This window comes from Rhipicephalus sanguineus, chromosome 11 (genome assembly GCF_013339695.2).
Source record: "Rhipicephalus sanguineus isolate Rsan-2018 chromosome 11, BIME_Rsan_1.4, whole genome shotgun sequence".
Lineage (NCBI taxonomy): Eukaryota > Metazoa > Arthropoda > Arachnida > Ixodida > Ixodidae > Rhipicephalus > Rhipicephalus sanguineus.
Window position 1 is genome coordinate 126,323,529 of NC_051186.1, and position 17,066 is coordinate 126,340,594.

The following is a 17,066-nucleotide window of genomic DNA, read 5'->3' on the forward strand; positions in this document are numbered from 1 at the left end:
ATCTGAAAAATTTTACAGAGGGAAATCTGAGGAATTTTACAATGCACGAGGCGGTATCGCGATTTTTGTACGTCGCACCCACAAAAGAGCATGTAAGTGAGGGCAACACGCCGGCAGCGTCATCTGCCGTGCTGCGGCGAAAACCGCATTTCCTCCGTGACGCTGTTGCGCCGCCCTCGCGCGCTGCGGCGGCCAAGCAATTTCTTCTCAAGTACTTGTCAAGATGTACTTATTGGCAGTTGGTTCATAATCGCAGTAAAACAGCGCCGGTGAAAAACAACAGACCAGACGAAAATAACACGTAACACAAGGCGCGTGTTCTCGTCTGGTCTGTTGTTTTTCGGCGGCGCTGTTTTACTGCGGCTAAAGTACTTCTTTTTCTGTGCCCGCGGCACTGCATTAGCCGCTTCTTATATATTCAACTCAATAAGCTCTGCCAAATTCCAGAGTATGTAACATGTACCCTTTCGTGTAAACAATCAGAATTCTTATTTCAAATAGCAAAAGGCGTTGAAGGCATGGCCCTAGCGGGTGTTGTACGTTTGCAATGAATAAACATTTTATCGAAACAAAAAACGGGCGTCTTGATTATTAATACTTCATGCATGAGTCCACACACTTTAAATGAACGATACGGCTTATTTTATTTCTCGAATCAAAAATATTAAAATCGCTCAGCCCCTGGTACTTGTCGTGGCCACCATCTACCGAAACAAACAAACAAACGAATAAGATATCGTTCGGCGCCCTCTGCGCCCCGTGGTCACCATCTACCGAAACAAAAGATATTCTCATACTGAAAGTGAAATTTTCCGCCGAAGTAAATAAAATAAAAGCACTAAAAACATCGAAACGATTCCACATAAATACACGGCGACCCGTAGATAAGCCGCACCTGCCGTGCAGCTCAGTGGCGCCAAGGGACACCTACCACGGCGATTAGGCGGCCTCTTCCATGAACACCTGCGTATACACCGTCATCTGCTCGGCCACCTTGTCAATGAATTCGAAACGTGTTCTGGTAGTCCTCCCTGCGCACGTTGCAGAGCCCTCTGACGCACATCACGATTTCCTTGGTGATGTATCCCGACTCGAAGAGCTGGATGACCACCTTCTCGAGCGTCCTGGCGAAGTTGACCAGCTTGGTGTCGCCATCCAGCTTGACCCTGTGTCGTATCTCTTTCGTCCAGGTGAATATGGTGGCCATCGAGTTGGTGGACGTCTCCCGACCGGCCTCGTAGCGATGGAAGTGCTTCGTCACGGTGCCGTGGGCGACGTCCGCCAGTATGGTCCGGCCGTCGGGGCAGATGAGCGCGTCGATCAGGCCGAGCGAGCCGAAACCCCGCGCCACGAAGCCGGACTGGATGTCGCCGTCGTTGTTCTTGCAGGCACACACGAAGCTTCCTTCCGTTCCCAAAGACCTGAGAAGCAGGGTGAATTGTACATCAGAATGGCGACGGAAGGTCACGATCTTCACTCTCGACAAATTATACTCTATGAGCTTTCTAAAGTAAAGCTTCATTTACGCAAGAAATGCAATTGCAATTACCAGGCCATCCCAGTTTTTCTGACAGAATCGCGTGCTTAAGGCATATGTATGTCAAAAACCCCATGTGATGTGCGCCCAAACCACAGACAAGACCGTCAAATACGGAGAGAGATAGCATATCGTCGGCGAGATTGTGCTTCAAAACTTCTGACCGATGTAATCGCATGAAGAAGTTCCACTTATCATTCCTGCTAGCATAACATAGCGGGAAAGAATTCACCAGCTACTGCTAAAGAAACAGTGGGGCAGCTACGCACTCCTAATGCGATAACTGTGGAAACAGCCGAGCTGGTGGCCTTCCCCTGCTTTATTCCCTCCTGCTCACCCTGGCTACCCTTTCCCACCCCTTGCTATACTGTGGTATACATGGCTCCCCTCCTCCTCTCCATACCCCTCACCATCACTTCCCTCCACACCTGCTTGCTATAATATACATGGCTATGTTATGCTTCCTTTCCCTTCCAGTTTCTATCTCTTTCTCGCTCTCTCTTTCTTTCTCTCTTTCTTTCTCTATATTTTTGTCGTTCTCTCGCCCATAGCAACAGAACCATAAACGCCTGTTCTGCCGACCTCTCTCATCATCATCATCAGCCTGTCTATGCCCACTGCAGGGCGAAGGCCTCTCTCATATTCCGCCAATCAACCCGGTCCTGTGCTTTCTGCTGCCACGTTATACCTGCAAACTTCTTAATCTCATCTACCCACCTAATTTTCTGTCTCCCCCTCACGCGTTTGCCATCTCTTGGAATCCAGTCAGTTACCCTTAATGACCACCGGTTATCCTGCCGACGTGCTACGTGACCTGCCCATATCCATTTCTTCTTCTTGATTTCAACTATGATGTCCTTAACCCCCGTTTGTTCACTGACCCACTCTGCTCTCTTCCTGTCTCTTAAGGTTACACCTATCATTTTCCTTTCCATCGCTCCCTGCGTCGTCCTCAGTTTAAGTTGAACCCTCTTTGTAAGTCTCCAGGTTTCTGCTCCGTAGGTAAGTACCGGTAAGATGCAGCTGTTATATACCTTCCTCTTGAGGGATAGTGGTAGATTACCATTCATGATTTGATAATGCTTGCCGAATGAACCCCAACCCATCCTTATTCTTCTAGTTATTTCACTCTCATGGTTCGGCTCCGCGGTTACTACCTGTCCTAAGTAGACGTACTCCTTTACAACTTCCAGTGTCTCGCCACCTATCGCAAAGCGCTGTTCTCTGCTAAGATTGTTCCACATTAGTTTAGTTTTATGCATATTAATTTTCAGACCTACTCTTCTACTTTCCGTATCCAGTTCAGTAATCATGAGCTGTAATTCGTCTCCCGCGTTACTCATCAATGCAATGTCATCAGCGAATCCTAGGCTACTAGATACTCTCCACTAACTCTTATCCCTAACTGTTCCCAATCTAGGGCCCTGAAAAACTCCTGTAAGCACGCGGTGAATGACATTGGAGAGATCGTGTCTCCCTGCCGTACGCCCTTCTTTATTGGGATTCTGTCGCTTTCTTTATGGAGGACTATAGTGGCTGTGGATCCGCTGTAGATTTCTTCCATTATGTTTATATAGGCTTTGTCGATGCCTTGATTCCGCAGTGCCTGCATGACTGCTGATGTCTCCACCGAATCAAATGCCTTCTCGTAATCTATGAAGGCTATGTATAGGGGTTGGTTGTATTCCGCGCATTTCTCTATCACCTGATTGATAGTGATGAATATGGTCTATTGTTGAGAATCCTGTACGAAATCCTGCCTGGTCTCTTGGTTGATTGAACTCTAATGTCGTATTAATTCTGTTAGCAATTACTTTTGTAAATAGCTTGTAGACAACGGACAGTAAGCTTATGGGCCTGTAATTTTTCAGGTCCTTGACGTCCCCATTCTTATGGATCAAGATGATGCTGGCATTCTTCCAGGATTCTGGTATTCTCCCCGTCGAGAGGCACTTCGTATACAGGGTGGCCAGTTTCTCTAACATAATCTCTCCACCGTCTTTCAACAGGTCTGATGTTACCTGATCCTCACCAGCTGCTTTGCCTCTTTGCATTCCCTTTAGGGCTTTCTTTACTTCTCCTGTCAATACTGGTGGGATGTCAGATTCCTCTGCGCTAATACTCCTTCTTACGTTATCATCCTGAATGCCTCGGCTGCTGTACAGATCTCTGTAGAACTCTTCCGCTATCTCAAGTATTCTATCCATATTGTTTGTGACCTTGCCTTCCTTGTCCCTTAATGCATACATCTGATTTTTGCCTATGCACTGTTTTGTCTTCATAGCTTTGAGGCTTCTTCCGTTCTTTAGAGCATGCTCAATTCTCTCCATATTATACTTTCTTATGTCGGCTACTTTACCTCTCTCTGCCTTCTAATAAATTCGCTCTCTTGTTCTGCTAGCGTACTTGGATGGCCATGTGGTTACGACGCTCGCCTGCGGACCCGCCAAAAAAAAGTTTACATTGTCGTATTTAATTCTTCTCCTCCTCCTCTTCCCTTATCCTCTCCCCCTCATTTCCTTCCTCCAACGCTTTGCTGGCGGCGCACTCGGCGAAGCCAGGCGCGGCTGTGCCATGTGGTTGCTAGGCAACGCGAGTTTCTGCGAACGATCCAGCGCCGCCCCTCGAGCTTAAATAGTCCCACTGTTAACAGTGGGACTCTTCTAAAGAAAACTTGCATACAGTCGTTTCTGTAAATACAGCATCGTGGTGTGTAGTGAAGTAAATTGTTGTTCGAGTCTTTCTTGCGCCTTCCTTCACCGTATTTCCCTCAGTGCAATAACGGATATCCCTCAGCCACGTTGAATTTTGAAAGTGTGCCTTAAAACATTTGTGACTGAAAGAAAAAGGCGGAATGGATAAAGGTGCCCGTTTCAGGCACAGTCGTATCAAACAGCTACATAACGAAGGCAACGAAAGCGTACGAGATATTGTTCGTAGTCTTTAATATATTACTCTACTTGTGAGAGGAAGGGAAATAACAAGGAATTAAGAAACGAAAGCCATATAAAAGTGGACGGGGGAAGAACACTGCTGCAAATGAGTTGGTATAGCTTTGCACGCGTAGTGCGAAGTTTGTGGGTTTTGTCTCCACATGCGGAAAGTTGCTTTCCGTCCACTAAGTCAATTTTTCTTTATGTCATTGTTGCTAAACAATAATGAGAAACTACAAGTAACACCCTGTATGGTCACTTGCCTTCACTTAGTCAAGTTTGTGACGGTTATATAAAGTTTTCTATCAGCGTTCCTTAGTTCTCCATGTTACTGAGTGTTCGTGTAAATGTGTCATTGTGTCCTTAAAGGAGACTTCTGATACCTGGCAACCATGTCATCCATTAGGCTGTGCTGGAAGATGCGCACGTCCTTGAACTTCGGCTCGTGCTTCTCGTAGAGGCGCTCGAAGATGACCTTGAAGCGGCCGTCGTACCTCTTCAGGATCGTCTCCTTGGTGCTCAGGTACAGCGGCAAGTTGCGCCTGAGAGCGAACTGGAAGCATGCGTGGGCGAACTCCATGATGGACTTGTCCGTGCTGCTCATCACCGCGACCACGCCCTCAATGTCCTTCAAGTCGTACAGCTGCATGTTGTACGGCGAGCCAATAGGGGACTTGTAGCGAACATCCAGCGAAACCGGGCCCGGTACCATCAAGTCCCTGCGTGTAAGATAACTGAGACAGCGTTTCCGGTTTTCTGCTTCCTTTTTGGCCGGAAGAGATAGCCCGGCCATTTGCGACATAAGCGACAAGAGTCGTTATCATGGCATCCCAAAGGGGACACAAGCCTAGATGAGATACGTGGTGTCGCATGATCAAAGCCCAATCGTACAGACAGTGCAATATCTACAGTAAGTACTTCGCAAGGTTCATCGTCGCCAAGTAATACGTGGCAACTGCGGAGAGTTGAGAAGGTTGTTAAAATGCATGACTTCGAATGGGGAGCGCATAACAAGTGGAGGCAAAAAAAAGACGTCCTGTCCTGCCTTGGCCAGCCTACATCCCTCTCTTTTGCCTCCGTTTTCTATGGGCTTCTCATTGGAAGTCGTGTAATTCGAGGGTTTTACGATGCCCAGCTTTTCTAGACATCGGTCGCTGATTAGTTTAACAAGTAACATACATATTTATTCTCTGTAATGAGCCATAAACCAGTTTAAAGTTTGGAGTTTATTTTGCTTCCATTACAGAAACAAGGAGCAGGAGCAAAAGGCTACAAAGGCCTGACAAAGGGCTCCCACTCCTGTTGGCACTCAGCATCAGCGGCACAAATGACAATACAAAATACATCACACATGTTCATATCAAATTAAATGTCACATAAGCAGTATACAGATCACATGATGAATAACAGATGAAAAAAATATAGTGCAGCTTAAATCAAATTAATCCGGATAAGTAGCCCGGAATACAAAAGAAATATGCGCATTAAACAATAGTTAAATACAGATGATTAAGAATCATTAGAATAAATTTCCTGTGACTTCAGTAAAAAATAACATAGGAAACGAGAGTGAACTGCATTATTCAATTGTAAAAAAAAATAAAAAAGCATAACAGTATGACATGAAAATGATACACATCATGCATATTCCATTTGATGCTCTATAATATACAGTTTCATAGATTTTTTTGACAAAGTACACAAATCAAGGGGACTTAGGCGATTTAATAATTGCGGAACCTGGTAGTCTATATGCTGCCTGCCATAAACTGTTCTGAACTTCGGTATTACCCTAGTTTCATTGCGTAGGAAATACCAACATTTTGATTCGGATGATTTAGCTGTGTAGAGTTTGTTTGTTTTTATATGTTGAAATAGCCTATAGTAGTATATCTGGTTAGCTATCAGCAAAGTGTGTTTAATAAACAAATCATGCGTTCGCAAATCTTGAAGCCTACCTGCGTAGTTTTCAAAGCATCTAAGGACTCTCTTTTTTAAATGCGAAGCATTTCTTAGCGAACCTCAGGCACTTTGGGCGTTTCTATCTACGTATCTATCTATCTATCTATCTATCTATCTATCTATCTAGCCGCCTACGTCTGGGCGCTCACCTGGTCGTCTCCATAACTTCTAATGTACCAAAATTGGCATAGCAGGGGATCAGTGTATGGTGAACACGATTCACTGGTCATGACATGAATAACGCAAAATGCCAGTCGCGCACGTCATGAAACCCTTTCTCTCAGTCACGTGTGGCACATACCCGCATACCAGAGTTTATGTTAAGCGGATATGTGCCACAGGTGATACAAAGTCTCAACCAACACAGTAAACGCGAACACACACATTGACACGCAAGGAAAGTGATAATAATTGTAGGGGCTTTATTTTGGCCATCTGGTATTCTTTAACGTGCACCGAGATCGCACAGTACACGGCATCTAGCATTTTGCATCCATCGAAATGCGACCGCCGCGGCCGGGATCGAACCCGCGACCTTCGGGTCAGCGGCCGAGCACCGTAACCGCTACACCACCGTGGCGGACACAAGGAAAGTGAGGAGGCTGAAAACAGAACACCCCTGGAAGACGCTCAACCACCATGCAGTCGGTCACGTGGTCCGCAACGTGGACCACGTCGATTACGCAAAAACTGGGGTGAATGCTTCCTACAATAAACCTGCCGAGAGAACCAGGCCGCTCATCATTATCGGTGACTTCAGCATTGGTTTATCAAGACCAAACAACGACTGGTCTTTATACTGCGTGAAAGACGGCTTGAATGTGGACAGGACACCAAAAGACTTCGCTGCTACGTGCAGGACAGGAGGCGTCATAGATCATTTCATCGTAAGAGGCAGCCAGGATTTCCCCCGGCTGTGCTATACCATGCACTTCACTACACTTAGACCTCTCGTAGCCGCGATCACGAACGGATCCTATTAACAAGTCCGGTCGAGGTGCTGGTGCTCACTAATCACGGGGATGATGACGTTGTTGAAAACCTGTCAAGAACCCCTTCTATACATACACACGGGTTCGTGAAACGTGCGTGTGTTCCCGTCATAACAGATTAGTATAAACATAACAACTGTAACTCAACTGTAACAACTGCAATTGTGACTGTAACGTACATACGTGCAGTGCGCCTGCGTGTGCCACTTCGCTGTGTGCATATCTAGGGGAACTTTCCTGAATGAAGCTTAGTTGCGAGTAACGCCTGTCCTGTGCATCTGTGTTTCGTCTTTGTGCTGTTCGGATTCGCGCTATCCAGTATTGAAGAATATAAGCACTACATATGAGCTTACCGCGTCTGGTGATGCTAACACCCATGTTGCTGTTGTCATCGCTACGCAATTGTAAACAACTGGGTATATAATGCATATGCGACTCAGCAGCATACGAGTGTGCGTTACCACTTCCACATTTCTCTAGCGTCATTCCTTAACGTTTCGCTGAATGTGAAAAATTACGCCACAGTCACCATCCCGCGCATGCTTCGCATAACATCGACTCCCATGGTACGTGGGATCTGCCGAATTTTAATATTATCAATTGTTGATAGTTTTTAACACGAAAGTGTTTTATGCCGGGGTCCACCAAGTACATCCGTCACGGATATGACGTTGATAAAATGGACGCCAACGGGTGAGAAAGAAAACCAAGAAAAAGATACCCCGCTGGGAATCGAACCCACGACGTTGCGGCCGCGACGGCAAGCGCCCGACGCTCTACCGACTAAGCCAACTCGGGAGATGCTAGGCACGGCGCGAACGCGCCTTATATCTTTCACACCTTCTCTTTCGCGGCGGGCGGAGCGGGGCGGTGCCGCCGTCTGTGAGAGGTGAAAAGAAGTAATGCTTCACGATCGACACTTACTAGCGCTTACTCCGAGATTGCACGTGATATCGGAGGTCATGGTTAAAGCGTCTCGATACCAGAGAGGTAGACTGGCCGCGCTGGCGTCGCCGAGGCACCCTTGACGCAGTTACGTTCTTTGCCTTTGGATTCGTGTTAGCGTGCGTCGGCTCATCGGAGTAGTGCAGCTTCCACGTGCACGAACGGGATTTCTCTGCCGCCGACTGCTTCAATTGCGAGAGCACCGACTAACAAAACTGCTGCAATATGCGTTGCAGAAAGGACGCGATTTCGACGGGCGAATGTCGTGCCTTGGTGGAGCGAGAGCAGCGCCTGCGAGACAGAGGCCAGCGGGACGCACGCGTTTGCGGCTCAGGCTACGAACCTCTACCTCCCGCGTTGCTGAAGTGCAGTGTAGAGGTGTGCACGGGCCCCGGGTAGCCCGAAAGCCCGAGCCCGACCCGGCCCGCGGGCCGGGCTCGGGCGGGCCGACGTATTTTGACCTCGGGCCCGGGCCGGGCTCGGGCTACTTGGAGTTTTATCGGGCCGGGCTCGGGCCCGGCGCAAAGCCCGACTCAAGCCCGAAATATAAAGGATGAGCGGGAATTGTTTTCCAGAACGCATACAGCGCCTTTTCAGCGACCGCCCTTTACCGATTTTCCTTTCCATTGCAGTTGGGATGGGTGCTATGAGCGTCCCCTTTATAACGGGGCGGTGACATGTCTGCCACCAGGCTCGAAGGATAAAAAAAGAAAAAAAAAGATAAAAAAAACTTCCTTGTTTCATGTTGTCCTAATGCCTTATCTACATTGATTAAATCTACGTTACTATAACAAAAAATATAAATTCACAGTCCATCTCTCTGCCTCTTAAGGCAGAATAACCTTTTTTCCCCCAATTATTTATTTTTGTACTTTATCTCTACTTTTCTGCCACCAATACTCTAACCGTCTCTTACTTATTTCTATCGCGGGCGTGTTCAGCTTTCCATTGTTGTCCCTAAAACCCAAGGCTTCATGTAGACTCGTGCCCACACGTATACCTGGGTGAATATCGCCACATTCAATCAGTACATGTTCCATCGTTTCCTTAGTTCCCCCGCAGCATGTACATAGTTCTTCTTCGTTACTGAATCTCGCTTTATAACTACGCGTTCTCAGGCAGCCCGACCTTGCTTCAAACAGTAAAGCGCAGTTCAGCGAGTGGAGCGACAGTAGTGAGATGTAGCAGTTACAAAAGACGAGCTCTCCGATTATCTCTCTATGGAATCGCCCTCCTGTCCATCTGAAGATTTAGTCTTCTGGAAAAATAAGCAGCAGAGATATCCCAAGCTTGCCAGGCTGGCAAAAAGGATATTAGCAGTTCCGGCGATGAGTGCAAGCAGCGAACGTAACTTCAGTTCGGCGGGCTACATAATGCAAAAGCACCGCACTTCGTTTAAGCCGGAATCGTTGGACTGCCTGCTGTCTTTGTACGACAATTTGTAATCTGTGTAACAGAGACTGTTCGTCGTGTGTCGTCTGATCATATTTGATATGCTCAACAAAATGCCAAATTACCGGAAAACGATGTTTGGTTTCCGCAGGAAACCTTCAAAAAGCCGGGCCGGGCCGGGCCTGGGATTGTGTTTTCGTACGTCGGGCCGGGCCGGGCGGGCTCGCAGCCCTTTGCCGTCGGGCTCGGGCGGGCCTTAGACAAAGTCAGCGGGCCCGGGCCGGGCTCGGGCTCGGAAATACGGCCCGTGCACAGCTCTAGTGCAGTGTGTGTTATGTATGCATGAGCACAGGCGTCGGCTACCCATTACTAGAAAGCGCACACCGTGCCGTTTCTCTCCTTAATTGACGACGCTTTGAAGAAGCGCATACCGGGTACCAATGTTGATTATGAACTTGTTGATATCATCCTTACGCGCGATTCACGATTCGCTGTGTCCAAATATATGTTCACACCGTCAGCTACCTCAACGGTTTAATCATGATCATGGGCGTTAGTATTCGCGATAGAGACATGCTGTCAACATGGGTGCATCCACGTCAAACGGTGCTATAGCTGCCAAGCACGAATAGACACTGTACAAGCTCTCATATATCACTACACAATAAGCACTACTTCTGTGAAGACACGTTTCACTTTCGTGTTATACCGATTCCTATGACGGAGGGATCAGCCATGTTTTTTGAGTATGTCGTACCCCAAACAAGCAAGCAATATGTAAGTCGAGAGTAGAACATGGAGTAATATATACTTTTTTAAGCCAAAGCGGAATCAATTCCCGGATTCTGTTAAAGCATCCCGTGATTTTACTAAGTTCTGCAGATAATCATTCTACATGTGTCGTCCAGGACATATCGCCTCTAAACCAGATGCCCAAGAACTCATGAGCTTCTACTTGTTCTATTTGCACATCTTGAAACAATATTGTTAACTTAAAATTCATTGGTTTGTTAATAGGTGCAAAAATTATCTATATAGAACGACCACGTGACATCTATATAGATGTCACGTGGTCGTTCCCCCTGCTGTGGACGCGGCGCGTCGACGGCGAACCCACGCAGTCCCATCTGTCGATAATGGCAGCGGCGGTAGGTGTGGCCGGCTTCTCCGCAGTGGTAGCAGAGTGGACGATGGTCGGGGGCGCGCCAAACGTCGGTCTTCCTCGGCGCGTATCGCTGACCGGCTGGCGGGCGGTATGACGTCGGTGGTGGCGGCGGTGGCGCCTGGCGGCGGAACTGCTGGGGCGGCGCGGCGTCTTGACGTGGGCGAGGAGGGGGGGCGTTGCGTCGGGATGCAGCAGCATAGCTCATTGCTTGCAGCTGCGGCGGTGCCGGTTGAGGAACACCCAGTGATTGTTGGATTTCCTCGCGTACAACGTCCGCAATCGACGTCACTTTGGGCTGTGTAAAAGGTGCGAGCTTTCGCAGCTCCTCTCGCACGATGGCTCGTATCGTTTCGCGCAAGTCGTCGGAGCCGAGGGCGTGAACTGCTGCGCTGTCTTGGAATGCGCGGCGATTGTACTGCTGAGTGCGCATCTCGAGCGTCTTCTCGATTGTTGTTGCCTCCGCGAGGACTTCTTGGATGGTCTTGGGTGGGTTTCTGATTAGTCCCGCGAACAGCTCCTGCTTGATTCCTCGCATGAGGAAGCGAACTTTCTTCTCCTCGGGCATCTCAGGGTCTGCGTGGCGGAACAGTCTCGTCACTATAATCTTCGACGACGCCACAAGGAGTACCAACCCGGTGACCGTGTGTGGGTCTGGACGCCGATACGCCGACGTGGGCTCAGTGAAAAACTTCTTCGGCGATACTTCGGGCCATACAAGGTGCTTCGACGTCACGGCGCTCTTGACTACGAGGTTGTCCCGGACGGCATTACGAACTCCCAGCGACGCCGCGCACGACCTGAAGTCGTCCATGTCGTGCGCCTTAAGCCGTTTTTTGCACGTTAGCGACCCTGGAGACTCTACTTTTTCCTTTGTTATTGTAATTTATTTGTGTATGCACTTGTTTTTTCCTTTCCATGTTCTGTTGCAAGCATCGGGACGATGCTTTTTCAGAGGGGGGCAATGCCACGCCCGCTTCTTCTTTTATTTTGATGTGTTCGAGCTTGACCAGCAAGGACGGTTATCAACGCTCGACGCTGGCCCCGAAGCAGTGTTCGAGAAGCTTCACGATTCTGGTAGATCGTTTTGTTAAGACTGCGCGCCGCACGCGAATGTTCCAGCGTTGTCGAGAGATAACGCCGCCACCAGCGATATTGCTAGAAAGTTCCATAGCACCTGTATAAAAGCCGACGCGCTTGACCGCTTGTCAGTTGATCGACGGACGACGCCCTGTTCGCCGCTATCATTGTACAGCGCGCATTGCTGTAGTTCTAGTTCTCATTTTCCGGCCACAAGTTCGGCCAAATAAACAGTATCATCCTACAAACGCCGACTGCTGTGTTCGTCGACGTCACGACCACGTGACAATATTAAGTTGCAGTTTGTTGCTGTGCAACCACGACATAAGTAGTTTTAGGTAATTATTTATTGAAATCTGTAACGTTTGCAATGACTTTACGGAAAAAAACACATTAGTACCATCAGCATACGTAATTACACTTTGAGAATATGGTATGTAAGATCGTTTATGTACAGGTTAAACAACAAGGGTCCAAGTATAGATCCTTGTGGGACGCCCTGTAGTATCTTTAATTTCGGAGATTTGGAATTGTTGATAGATACATACTGATACCTGTCTTGTAAGTAACTTCGAATCAAGTCATGTGCTGTCCCTCTTATCCCACAATCATACATCTTAGTCAACAAAATGTCGTGGTTTACAGAATCAAAAGCTTTTCTTAAATCTAAAAAGAGACCAATGGTGTATAATCTTTGTTCAATGTTATTTATTATTTCATGTTTAATAGAGAGTAACGCTTCTTCACGGGATCTTTTTTTTTTCTAAACCCATATTGCACGTCAGACATAATAGAGTACTTTTGGACAAAACTATCAATGCGGACCTTTATGACTGTCTCAAAAATCTTTGACATCACCGGTAATACCGATATGGGTCGGTAATTATTAAAAGTGTAGTCTGTGCCACCTTTGTGCACCGGGCACACTCTAGTCAGCTTGCCCCAAATGACCCAAGTATCAAACGACAAGTTCAAATGCTTTGTCATAGCGCTTCAAGCACAACTCTTGTAGGGGGATTATCACAAGCTGGTGCATTCGCCACCAAGCCAAGACATTCGCGAGAACCGCCACGGTGGTCTAGTTGTTATGGTGCTCGACTGCTGATCTGAAGGTCGCGGGAACGAGCCCCGGCCGCGCCGGCCACACTTTCGGTTGAGGTGAAAATGCTTGAGGCCCGTGTACTTATCTGTTTAGGTACACGTTGAAAAACCCCGGATGCTCGAAATTTCGGGAGCACACCACTACGGCGTCGCTCACAATCATATCATGTTTTGGGACGTAAAACCCCGACAAGTATTAATAAACATTCGCAATAGCATTGTTGCACCACCCCTGAAATGACCGGCCATGGATGGCGGTTCCTTACAGGTACCGCAAATTCTGGTCTAAAGAAACAAGTAGCGGCAAGGTTCGGGCACCGTGGTAATCTAATTATCTTATGCCTCGATGAAGATTGGCGAAAAACTATTCAGAGTTTTGGTACTGTACCTGCCCAGGTGCTGGTCCCCGAACGCGTGGCGATCGACGACGATGGGCTTGCGCCACTGCTTGATCAGGGGCGGCACGTTGGCGCGGACGATGGGATCGCGGAAGAGGGCGCCGGCCAGGGCGTTGCGGATCGCTGAGCTGGGTGGCTGCCACATGCGTTTCAGCTGGTACATCTCCATCACGTCGCGCTCTACCTTAATGGTGGCGCTTTTCATGCTGCAGTTAAAGCGCCGCAGCGTCGCCATGTTGTCCGTCTCGTTCCGGTTGCATATGGAGAGGTCGCACACCTGCGCAGGATCGACGAGTGAAGTAGTTTGGGTGCCATCATTGCGCTGCAAATAAACCATTTTCTAATCATGAACGCGCACTTCTACCATCCGGTAGCGTTAATAACACATAGCTAATGTTATACCGGCGTCACACGGGCCCTTTTGATCGCGATCGGCGCCGATCCGGATCGGACTTCTTGATCGCAATAACAGTTTGGTCGCTGCTACACGGTACAGCCTAAACATTCGAGTTTGGTGCCGACATCAGCCATATGGCGACCACGGAGCGAGATCGCGATGCGCAGATCGCGATAAAGTGTGACTTTCTAGCAGCACGTGATCCGGATCGAGCCTAATCAGGAGCGGTCCCAATGGTGATGAAAAGTGCCAGTGTGACAAAGATAATAAAATAGAGTACAGGCGTGCAAGCACGAACACAAGATAACTAGGGACAACACAAATAGTGCCTGTACTGACATCTCTTGTGTCCGTGTTCGCACGGTTGCCGTCTTTTTTCATGACTCCCTACCAACTAGCTCAGCTTTTACTAATTCTAAGCCACATATCTGCTTGCGAGAAAGAGGCCATTTCGAATTTGATTGCACTGTGGCTTGCTTTGTGTTAGAACTTTGAAAGCAGGCTTCAGCGCCAATTTGTAACTGGCTTACACTATCACGATAACCGTGTCAAGGACATCAAGTGAGATGTCCTGGCGACTCTGCCCGCGGTCGCTGCGCTTGGTCATTACCAGGCGTTTCCAACTTCCAAAGGAGAGTGATGGTCCTGTTATGGGTGACGCCAACGGCGGATTATGCGAGGGTTTGGAGGAAGTTTTTTGGGGTTGCGACTCGTTTCCTGGCTAGTTCTGCTTAGTTCCTTTCAGTCGTTGTTTTTCGCCATTACGCCGCTAGCCCACGTACTAGTTAATTTAAGCCCTCGTTTCACTCTTTACTGATTCGTGAACGAAGTTTCTTTGCTAGTTATCCGCGATGCTGATGGAAATCTTTTCTCCCCGAGCGATCGTGCAGCATTCTCTCATGTTACAGGGTCATACATCAAGCGCTAGCTTCACCGACAATCTCCGCCGCCAGTCGTCACTCCGGGAACCTTACGGAAAGCTGATCATTGTCGAAATTTACAGCGCGATACTCAGAGGCGCGTATAAAAAGCGACGCAGGAAGAGGCACAAGTGGGCAGTATCGCGCTTCTCCGGCCCATTTGTGTCTAATCCCGCGTCCTTTTTTCCGTGTGTGCCTTAGTAGCGCGCTGCAAGTTCTCATCTTTGTACAACCAAACAGCCTCTACCCTGGCTCTTCTAAGCAGTTCCTTCGTATTTGGATAAGTGTAGCCGTCTACGCGAAGCGCGCAATACTGTACACCCTGTGGCGTGCAATGTTCTGCAAAGTGCGCGCCCTCATACAACTTCAACTTCAACTTTTTATTCTTCTAGTTACAGACTAGAAACGTCCTCCGGGGCTAAAAGCTGCCGTGAGCAGCTTGACTGGGCCCAGGAGGCGTTGTACATGACAGCGCGATAACAGTAAACGTTTCGGTACAAAACTAAAACGCAGATTTGACACTAGGATACATGTTTTACGACAGGATGTTTAACATTCAACAAGAGACATTCTTGTGCAAATAGAGAGGCAATAAAACAAAACATGGTCATTTCATATGCATCATTATACAATAATATATATGCTTACATGTTAACAAAATATATCTTCAATTCCTTGCGAGATAAATTAGTAGTGTTCACATGATTATTTAGAATTTTCGGCCACTTGTGTTTAATGGCAAATTGTGTTTAATGTTTAAATACCTTCATCGAAGCCATAGGGCTGATAAGACAGGGACCACAGAAAAAGGACGGGACGTGCGCTGAAGCGCACGTCCCGTCCCATTTCTGTGGTCCCTGTCTAATCAGCGCTATGTCTTCAATGAACGTAACAAACCAACTAGCCCAAAAGTATGTCCTCATACTTTCACCTCGATGTCGACGAAAGGCTTGATGAGCTTCTCACGGACCTGCTCCCCGATGATGCTCGACATGTCGTGGCCCAGCATATCGACGATGCGGCCACACTTGAGACGATCCGTGGCCTCGGTAAAGGGGCACGAACTCGATGGAAAAAGTACGATCGCAGCGGTGAGCCCAGATGTGTTCTTCACAGAAAACCCACAACTCGCGCTTCGCGAGCTTCGAGCGGGGCGCAGATAGAACGCGAACCGCGCGTGCTCCCACCTTTGTCTTCTTCCGTTTCGAAGTTGTTGTTTTTTATTTATTTCTAGAAGGAAAACATTGCAAGGTAGGCTAAATTAGAACCGGCTATGTTTTTCTTTTATTTGCGACATAGACTTGCCCTTAAGGCATAATATTTGTTGTATATATTTGTGTTAAATGTGCGCCGTTAGGCCGGTGTTGTGTATGAAGTGAAGAAGTGTCTTGTGGAATGTGTTGTCATGTATCCATCGGTCATAACTGTTTGTGTCACTGTAGCGAAGACCAGCTTGGAGGAGATGCCGGGAGCGTTCCGACTGTAATTCTTGGCATGTCCATATAAGGTGGTATGCATCTGCTTGCATCACCGGAACAGAACAGCACGGGCATGTAGCACCAACTGGTAAATGCGACCAGTTCCATGTTGAGATAACAACTGGTGTAAGGGCCACCCCTGCCCGAAGCCTGTTTCCTCAAGCTTGTTTCTTCAATATTATTATAGTGACGATGAGATAGCCGGCTCTAGGGAGAAAGAGCCGGCTATCTTATCGTCACTATAATAATATTGAGGAAACACGCAAGAAACCCCTGCCAAAAAAAAACAAGAATAAAACAGTACGAAAAGAAAAAAACATGGCTGATCCCTCCGTCATAGGAATCGGTATAACACGAAAGTGAAACGTGTCTTCACAGAAGTAGTGCTTATTGTGTAGTGATATATGAGAGCTTGTACAGTGTCTATTCGTGCTTGGCAGCTATAGCACCGTTTGACGTGGATGCACCCATGTTGACAGCATGTCTCTATCGCGAATACTAACGCCCATGATCATGATTAAACCGTTGAGGTAGCTGACGGTGTGAACATATATTTGGACACAGCGAATCGTGAATCGCGCGTAAGGATGATATCAACAAGTTCATAATCAACATTGGTACCCGGTATGCGCTTCTTCAAAGCGTCGTCAATTAAGGAGAGAAACGGCACGGTGTGCGCTTTCTAGTAATGGGTAGCCGACGCCTGTGCTCATGCATACATAACACACACTGCACTAGAGCTGTGCACGGGCCGTATTTCCGAGCCCGA

The 17,066-nt window shown here is 47.8% G+C and overlaps 2 protein-coding genes across 3 annotated transcripts in view; one reads left to right on the forward strand and one right to left on the reverse strand.

The window, feature by feature from the left end:
• Nucleotides 1-17,066, forward strand: part of LOC119374136 (26S proteasome regulatory subunit 10B) — a 398,774-nt gene that overhangs the window by 69,600 nt on the left and 312,108 nt on the right. The window lies entirely within an intron of this gene.
• On the reverse strand, nucleotides 647-15,828 carry LOC119375370 (isocitrate dehydrogenase [NADP] cytoplasmic-like). Its single transcript, XM_037645550.2, has 4 exons — nucleotides 15,745-15,828; nucleotides 13,493-13,779; nucleotides 4,854-5,189; nucleotides 647-1,421 (listed from the first exon to the last, which is right to left on the reverse strand). The coding sequence occupies exons 1-4, from the start codon at nucleotides 15,826-15,828 to the stop codon at nucleotides 998-1,000; spliced, it is 1,131 nt and encodes a 376-aa protein (XP_037501478.2). The 3' UTR covers nucleotides 647-997.